At 37.4% G+C, this 9,892-nt stretch overlaps 1 protein-coding gene across 1 annotated transcript; it reads right to left on the reverse strand.

The window, feature by feature from the left end:
- Positions 1 to 6,981: 6,981 nt before the first annotated feature.
- On the reverse strand, positions 6,982 to 9,663 carry LOC139652359 (bone morphogenetic protein 7-like). The gene is made up of 5 exons (XM_071529411.1): positions 9,539 to 9,663; positions 8,497 to 8,654; positions 8,255 to 8,347; positions 7,991 to 8,127; positions 6,982 to 7,125 (listed from the first exon to the last, which is right to left on the reverse strand). The coding sequence occupies exons 1-5, from the start codon at positions 9,661 to 9,663 to the stop codon at positions 6,982 to 6,984; spliced, it is 657 nt and encodes a 218-aa protein (XP_071385512.1).
- Positions 9,664 to 9,892: the final 229 nt, after the last annotated feature.

The raw sequence follows: 9,892 nt of genomic DNA on the forward strand, positions 1-9,892 counted from the left end.
CACTATCAATAAAGCATAAAAATGCCAAAAAAACCCACAGGCAACTCTACTACACGTTTCCACTTTGCTGCACAGCATGGTCCTTACAATGATGAGTTCTATTTTACTTAACTGCACACAAACACACACACACACACACTCATTTCTTTGACAGGTCAGACTGTGGCTGGTTAGTGAACACCAGGGACAGGGATTGAAGGTGTTCTCACTCTGATCTCATTGTATGCATAACCATATTATGCAGCTTTTCATGGTTTGCACTCAGTAAAACAATTTTTCTGGAAAACCACATTTCACGTCATTCAGGTTGCTACTTGTGATTCTTTCAATCGCTGGACACCCAAGATGGGGGTGTGCTGAGTGTGCCATCCAGAGGTTGGATGGTGTAAATATAGGCCTGCATTGTCTGGCACTAATAATAGTTTATTTTGTAACCAGTAGGAGGCACTACAGTGTCCATGTATAGACTTTCAAAACCAGCAGCAACAAAATTTGTCCAAAAAATGTTGTTTGAATTTGACTCCAATTTAAAGACTATGTAGAATCTGCACACATAAACATATACACATATAATCTTTTAAAATCTATTGATATGCAATTGATTAGGAATCCGTTTTACAATACATTGTAATAATATAACGCCCAAGTTTCATGTGATAAAATTCTGTGATCACAATTTAGAGCACTGCTTTTTATATAACCAATCAGATTCAGACAGGGTGTTATGCCAAAAACTGTGATTTTCCATGTGAAAAAATAAGTACAATCATTCAGCCAAAGGGAAATCCTTTCTGGCTAAGGCAGTTATTGCCTTGTAAGGAAAACCAAACATCTACTTCCAGTCATTTAAAGGGCCGATCCCCCTGGTCAAGGAAGATATTTAAGATGTGGCCTCAATCTGGGCAAGTCCTCTACACACAGGAGTAATACAAACAATTAGAAAATGACATTGATCTGAATAAAGAGAATGCACTGTAATAATAGGACCAGGATAATATTTTTTAATGTTTCTGAATTAATCAAACATTGAGTACAATAGAAGCTTATGACTGAAAAGGCAAATACAATCTTTTAATCGTGCCATAAACACAGCTTACCAGTAACAAGTCACTAATAACCAGCTTATATTTACCATCTTCATTTATATATTAATATTAATATATTAATATTTTGCATCTGTCTTCAAGACCACCACAGATTTCCAATAAATGTCGCAAGACAAAGCTGGATCCATGCCTGCAAATCTAGGATTGATCAACGTCTGTCTCATGTTCACATATGTAATCAAATATCGAATATCTTCACAACTAAAACAAGCGAACAAAAAATGTTGTTTAAGTCACAAATAAAGACAAAGATTATCATTTATTTTGCTGTATTGTCAAATATGTGTTCAAAATGCAATACCATATCATGAGACGTTGAAAGGTGACAAAGGTGACAAATATGGTCTTCACAATATTGGAAATTAACTCAGCATGTCAGTGCCTGGAAATTGGCATCATGTCAGGGTGCACAGCCTGCCCTTTTGTATTCACAATCATACCATTAAAGTAATAATCCACAACTTTTTAAAATAAATAAATGTCAATTTTGCTACTCTCTATCACCAATTGATACCAGTGAACAGGTAAACTTTTCACATGTAATTTGAATGATAGCAAACTTGTCTATTTAGCTTGGTTTAGTAAATGTAGTGTTAGCTTAGGTTAAAAGTAACATAGGTCTATTGCTAACCTTACTGTAAGCAGCTGCTGTCTTTTGTCAATATAACATTATCATCAGTTGAGCATTTGCTTACGGCTATCGATTATAATAGATATGCAGTGCTAACCTATCTAATCCGTTATCACATTGTTTTATAAAACATGTATGATATATTTGTGTAGTGTAGACATTACTGTGTCTGTACACATGGTCACTATAGGCACCGGCTAAAATTTTAGCATGATCTTATTTTCAGTGGCTTCTCTGGTCTCAGTAGAACAGCCCAGACTTGTTTGGAGGTTTGGAGCTGCTGTCAGCCCAGTGATGTCAAAGTACTGTTGACACTGCTGCCAAGTGATTTGCTTGGGAATGCAGTGCAAAAAAAAACAATGCAATGACCGCTTATCACCAAAGGTGTCACCAAAATATAGACTAACTAGAATCTTGTGGATTATCACTTTTAATACTACTAACAGTTCACTACTGTTACAGCAATGCTTTTGTCAGGACAAGAAATAAACCCTGAGTTGTTTACTGTTACAATCTGGTTCCTTAATTGTTTTAAGGCTGTTTAAGTCTTTGATCATTTGTATCAGGGGGTTTCTGAACTGCTTGGTAGGCTGTTTCAAGCTAGTAGGACCAGCCTCAGTCTCTGGTTGTCGGTACATTCATGTGTCTAAACAACATGTTCAGCAGAACATGTTGTTTCAAGCTGGAAGGTCAGCCAGCCTATTGTTCACATCTGTGATGGGAGGTGCCCTGCCCACTTGATAACACCAATTGCCTTGTCTGTTATTTATTTCATCCATTTGTTTTATCCCCATGGCTAGATCTATAACTTGTTTTATTTACTTTAAAATCTATTTTACTTCTAATGAATTACTGCTTTGTCTCATTGATCTTTCTGTTTTATTGATCTGTCCTTTGTCAGTCTTTTATGTCTCTTGATTGTGAAGCACTTTGTAACTTTGTTTTGAAAACTGTGCATAAATAAAGATTATTATTATTATATTATATGCCCACATTGCAAGAAGACACTCACCCTAATTTAAAGCACAAGGAAGAGTTACACCAGATCCTGTGTATATTAAAATAACAATGGAAAAACAAGTGTTAACTAATGCATTTACTAACATGAATTACACAATAATAACAACATTAACAAGAGTAGTAATGTTAAATGCGCATGAACTGCATAAATTAATGATGTTATATGTTTGTTAATGTTAACTAATGTGTTTACTGTGTGACATTAACAAAGATAAATTAATATTAAATGCACTATAAGCAACTGTAATTTTTTGTAATTTGTAATTAATTGTTGTGCCTTAATCACTTTATTTAATGCCAGAATATGTTTAAGTAATACATGAAGAGTTTACACTTTACAAATGGTATACCAAATCACATGAATAACACACTACTCATGTTAGGTAATGCTTGTTGTGACTTAATTGTTTTAATGTCAGGATGTTTAAGCAGTTGTTTATTGTAATTTAATATGAACTATCTTTGTTAATATCACTGTTCATGCTTAATTCATGTTAGTAAACACATTAGTTAACATTAACAAACAAATATAACAACATCAATTAATGCAGTTGTTCAAGAGCATTTAACATTAGCTAATCTTTGTTAATGTTGTTATTAATGTTTAATTGATGTTAGTAAATGCATTAGATAACATTAATTAATGAACACTTAAATGTAAGAGACCATTTAGCTTATGTCACAACTAAAAGTACACTGATACTCTCTGGACAAGTTCTAAGGCATAACAAAAATCAACCACCTAGAATATCAAAAGAGTTGAAACGCCCCTCACTTTCTTTGATAAAGATGAAAGCGCCGTTAATCTGACATCATAGTCAGACCACGATTTGAGTTAATGAGTGGGGAACTACCCGTTTCCCTTGCATAAAGAGAAAGCCTAACAAACACAGAGGATTCTGCATGTTGAGCGGTTAATATCTAGTTATGTGATTACCCACTATGTCATAGCGCAAAATTGTGACTTTTTCTTCACATTTCTTCACAATACAACCAAATTCTGATTTTGATAATTTAAATTTGAAGTTGACCACCAATGAAATGAAACAATTTTATGTTGAGGCAGTTGATAATTATTGGTACTTTCATGTTTATTTAGCTTTTGTATCTCAAGAAAGATGCTGAGACAGTGAAAGATAGGCCTACACTGTGCTGAAGATCACCTGTCTTTACATATCTCACATTAATTCCACAGTTATTGTGAAGACGGTGTGCAAGTCAGTGCTAAATGACGTGTGGGCGTGTTATGGTGATAATACAAGCAAGACTTACAGATTCAGATGCACCTTATAGGTATGATAACAACACTGTAGAAACTCCTGTCTCTTACAGTGGTATGCATTTCATTACGATATGTTAAACCAAGCTTACTGCCAACCAGAATTGTGATGGCCGGTCGTTCTTAGTATTTTCTACCCCCCATCTTCTTGCTTGGACTGATTTGGACTTCTCTGCCAAAAGGTGACGAGAAACGGTGGACATCTAAGGACGCGGTCCCCCAGCACGTCTTGCTGGGTGACAATCTGCACGCAGAATGATGTCCCCGTCTGCTCTGTGTTGAAGTGGTGTGTGACGTCGTAACGGAGGCCACAGCTACTGGAAAGTGTGATGGGGCTATAGTGTACGCTCAGTGTGCCAGCGGTGGGGGCAGTTGATTTCAGTTCCAGTTGCTCTTGTCCTACCACAGACATATCCACAGGCAACACCACGAAGGCGTACTGAAAGCTCTCTCCGATATTGCACTGTAGATCCATAGACCAGCAGTATTCTCCAAGGTCTCCTGTAGAGAGAAGCCGGTTTATATCACAGATCATTTTATGTTCAACATACAACAGGTGTATATCATATAAATTAACTTAAGGCAGTGATGCAATAACTTCACTGACCGAATAAAACACCTTTTACAACTGATAATGCTTGCTTTAGGGAGAGATTTTTTTTTTTTAGAAAGCAGCCCTCTTGTGAGATTTGATTTTACTTCACAACACAAACCCTTCATTCAGTGTTGAGAATTATCATTTAGTGGCTACCTTACCTTCTGTGGAATCTTTGAGGCGTATATTACGATTATCCAAGAGTTGCAGTTTTTTTGTGTAGGTCAGTCCCGTGCACTCCATTAAACAGTCAGTTGGCCGTGTCAGCATGCCGGGGATCTCTTTCAGCAGAGTTTCCGTCTTGGTACACTCAACTGCCCCCACAGCCAGAAGAATTGGGGACAGTATGCCACAAGACACCCAAACAGTGAAATATCTTGCCATTCTGTCCAGTATCAATATAACATCAAAATTGGGGCAAAGTTGAGTTATTGCCCCTGGTCTTGCTGTCTTCTTGTGCTGTTGTTTTATTTCAGTCAATGACTGATATCATCATAATTTAATAGGCTTCCACAGCAGTCAGGAAAAGATGTATAAATGTTGTGAGGAAAAATGCATGCGGAGCGACTGAAAATGTTGCAGACCTTTTCACAAGTGCGCAACAGACTGTGTTGCTCTTCCCCCGAGTAGCGCCTGGATTTCTAGAGTTTCTAGAGCGTGCCAACATTTCTGCCTCTGCTCTTTTCCCCCTCAACACCTTCGCTGAAACTGTCTGACAGCATGAAATATTGTTAGTTTGGCATACTGGATGGCTTTGACGGCTAATAAACATCACTGCTAAAAAAAATATTTTCAATAATCATATTAACTTGAATAAACAAACATTACAGGCTGTATGAGACAAAAGATGTACACCTCTGATAATATATTGATTTTAATCAACTTTATTCAAAGACTGTGAGCAAAGAATCATGTAATCAATACAAATGCTCAGCATGGTATAGCAGTAAACAATAAAACATAATGCATTTGATCTGGAAATATTGATTCAATAGTGAAATGATATAATATTTTACATATCACTGTAATAAAAAGTATTAATAGTAATCTTTGAAAAATGGTGAGGTAAATTTGTGTAAATTCTGAAAAATGAGTGCGTGTACATACAAAAAGAAGTCTGGTTTAGTGTCATCATCCAAAGATATTCTTTAGGAGAACAGACGTGAAAACTGACAAACTGATAGGCTAGACTAGATAAGACTAGAAACAGAACTCTACTGTTAACAAATGTAATGCAAACATACAATTTTCATTATGTAATAAATCAATCGTTTAGTATTACCAAAGAGACTGAATTGAAGTTACTGCCTCTGTAGGGCAGTATTGTCCCCTTTGTCTCTTCTACCAGCTGAAACATGAAAATGGAGCATGGAAGTTTTTGGAAAAGCACAGCACAGATGTGGCTCTTACTCAAAGAACAATGGCCCCAGGAGAATTGATGCTAAGTCTGGGGAGAAGAGAGTTTAGCTGATGAACATAATCTACTATTATTATTCAGTGTAAAAAAACAACAACAACAACTTCACATTAACAAATAATAAATGTAGCTGAACTGAACTCACAATTTTCAATTGACCTTCCCTACATTAATTTAAATATATTTTGATTTGACTTCACTTACCCATTAAGATTAGATTTCCTTTTATTTTATTTTATTTTATTTATTTCCAATAGAGGAAGTAATGCTCTATATACAATACAGTTGTGAGGAATAGCTGTATTACACAGATCAGAGAAGAAGCAACTGTCCTGGCAGAGGATTTGGCTTTGACAGCCACACAGTGTTCACATGCTTGGCGGGAACACTCAGTAGCGGTTAGTAGCTGCTTTATTGCCTTTATCTGGCAGCAATGCAGGGTTATGAAATATGTTTTAAATAGCTCTGTGCACACAGGAGATTTATTAAAGCTAAACTGACAGCATTTATCACAACTGTGTGAACTGTTCTTCACCAAGTTATTCTCAGTTCTAGAGAGCTAGAGCACTAGAGAAATGCTGGGATTGCCCACATGAATTGATTTTCTAAGGATTGCCAATTCTATCTAAGATTAATTGTTTTTCTGTATTGAAACAAATGAAGGTGAAAGCTACAATTTATACAGGATTGTTCAGGCAATTAAATAACACAAAAAAGCAGTGGAAGTGCTGGTGAGAGAAGACAGGCCTATATGATGCACTTTTCCTTCTTTTTGTGTTTCCCTATGTTTTATGTCATTCATAGACCTTGGACTTTCTGTTGCAGTAAGAGGTAAAGTACATATTCTGTGTAACGTGGTATACTACTATTGAAGATTTGTCCATGTATGCCAGGTGGCTCATAGAACTCACATGCAGGACTGTAAAACAAGCTTTACTCTTCGTTGGGGAGCTGGAGGTTGCCAGGCCCACAGCCACATGTGCGGGTCAGCTGTACAGAGGAAATGACGACGGTACTGAATTCATCCATGTACAGGATGGGCACCATTTCCTGGGAGGTGGGCTGGCAGCAGGGCATCTGGACCGATAAAGGGACAAAGACAGAGGGAGTCATGGGTGGGGAGAGGGGTTGGCAGGGGTGGGGGATATTAGCTGTCACTGTTTGACATTTGATAGCAACAGGGTGTTTCTTATTTCTATGGTCATTGGGGTTCACATAATCATACAGTAGATTTTTCAACACCTACAATTCTGGGTCTTAGTAAGTTTGTACAACAAGATTGAACAAAAAGATATGAAGTTGCATGCAGTAAAAGGGACTGTTAAATACAAAATATAGAAAGTAAAAAAAGCTTTACCACTGCAGCTGAGATTAGACAAAAGTAAACAAATCACATTTATGTATTTCTTGGTCTAAGTGGTTTTGAAGAATATAGACTGGAACAATTTTTTTAAGTGAAAAGATATACATTAGATTACATAAACTCATATTAACATTAGATTCATGTAAAATATTTGAGTAAAATTTTAGTAATGTTTAAAGTTTATTTCATTAAAAAAATAAAAATAAATAAATAATGAATTCAAGATTAGAAAAAAATACATAAAAAAGTAAATCCAACCCTCCATACCCACAGTAAATTCAACTAATTACAAATCACATGGGTATTAATTGTCATACTGCACTCATTTTCCACAGGGCCATAGCTATATCATTTTGAGTATTCTCTATTTGTGTAATTTGTTGCCATAGGGAACATATTTCTAATGCCACACTGCATTCATTTCTCTTTAATATTGGAGAGTTCCTTTGCTTGTTCATTTGCTTCATGTATGTTGGCAGCATAATGGTGATAAGAGGCTTAACATAACATAACAGACCAGATAAACTATGTGCTGTTTAGAAACTAATTACACAATTTTCAAATCTCTAAGAACTGTACCTGTGAGGGGGTTTCCTGGACATTGGGGGGGTATGATGGACAGCGCAAAGTGTTCACTGCCAGTAGAGGGTTGCAGGATGCACACTGGACAAAGGTGAGGCTCTCAGGATAGATCACCCAGCTGTCCCAGTCCAGATCTGTCAGGTATTAGAAGGGATATGACATGGGTTATGCTTTTTCATAGAGAAGCACACACGTGTATAAAAATGCAACTAGACACACACACACACACACACACACACACACACACACACACACACGTACCTTTCAGGAAGATCTCAGAGGCCATCTGACAGCACTCCATGCCTGTACTGTTTACAGCACCAGGTGTCACAGAGTAGCCAGACAGTGCAGGAACTAGGTGGACATTGAACAAAACCACTCAGCACAGTAAAAGAAAAGTATCAAGTGTAGTAAAACTGTAATATTTATATTTTTAATTTGATTTGATTTGGAATAGCTGATAAAGCGTTGCACATGTTTTCTGTATGCTGGGTCTCACCTACCTGTAGTGTCCTTGACTGTGTTAGAAATGCCACTGAAGGTGTCTTTCCATTGCTCTCTGATACTGGTCAGCCCACCAACAGGCAGCCGTGGCTCTGTCTGCAAGTTGAGAGCCCCGAGGAGACCCTTCCTGATGGACTGCAATGACTCACCCTGGCACCTGCAGATGCACATCACCCACATTACTAAGATACATAATAATAAAAAACGATTGTATATATATAAAGACATTACATTTATTTTGGAAATACAACCAAATTAAGTTGAATTCGTATTACATTCAGCAACATCCTGTCAGTTTACACTTGTCAAAAGTGGATGAGCATTGAATATTTATCTGTCAATGTAAACATATTCCACATAAAAAAGCATAAAATGAGATTTGTTTCAAAATAAATGTCATTAATTGCTTGGTTAATTAATTCATTACAAGACTACTTACAATCAAGACAAAATATTGCATGAGTTAATAATATGACAATTGGTCAATAATTGATTCTGTGTGCCAGTACGTGCCAGGTGCAGCTGCAAAACCTGACTGATGTAAATGCAAGTTCTCTCAACACTCTCCAGGGAACTGTGGAAGCAGTTCTGCTCTTTGCCCAAGCCAAGTCAAAAAGATCTTGTCTTGAGAAGTGATTGATTACACTGCTAATGCTTGAGCAGAACAGTTTGTTACAGCTCTGGCCATCACTCTTAAAATATCAGAGGTCACCATGATCCCATATAACAACCAGATTCCAATGTTCCCCTTGCCCATTTGAAAAAGGCCACAGCAAGCATGCATCAGCATAGACCTTATGATGTGTTATTTGACACCATAATATGATATACATGATAAACTGCTAGTCTAGGGCTCTAAGGCTATTTTAAAATAGTATGACCTCTGCAACCCAACATGCAAACAAGGACAGGTCACTTTAACAAAACACAGAACTTGCATAGGCTCACTGTATGATCAATCCAAAGACATGGTACTTCTTGACAGTCTTCTACTTGCCCATATAGGCTCATGTGTGTTGCACACACAAGTTTGATACTAACCTGTTGTGCCTGATAACAGGAGAGCTAGCAGGCGTTACAGGTTCTTCCTCAGAAGGATGCAGGACGAATGCCATCACCAGTGAAGAGCCCAGAAGGACCGTCATGACAAAGAACGCAGTGGACATGGTGGATGTGCAGGACAGCGGACCACAGTGCAACTCAGATGTCAGGAGCGTGGTGTGATGAAGGCTGAGGTTGGTTCTGTTGGTCTGGTTGGAGGAGGAGATAGGAGTGACTAGACAGGGATGCTGTACTAGGTATTGTTTGTCAGGGCCTGGGAACCTGGCTTTTTATCTTCCTTTGCCCCAGCTTGGCCTTGAGATACTTAACAATGTTTTCTTGTCCCCTGTTCTG

The sequence above is a fragment of the Centroberyx affinis genome, unplaced genomic scaffold (assembly GCF_046629955.1).
Source record: "Centroberyx affinis isolate AG114_WGS23_722 - 3 ecotype Tasmania unplaced genomic scaffold, CSIRO-AGI_Caff_v1 ptg001787l_1, whole genome shotgun sequence".
In the NCBI taxonomy this organism is placed as follows: domain Eukaryota; kingdom Metazoa; phylum Chordata; class Actinopteri; order Beryciformes; family Berycidae; genus Centroberyx; species Centroberyx affinis.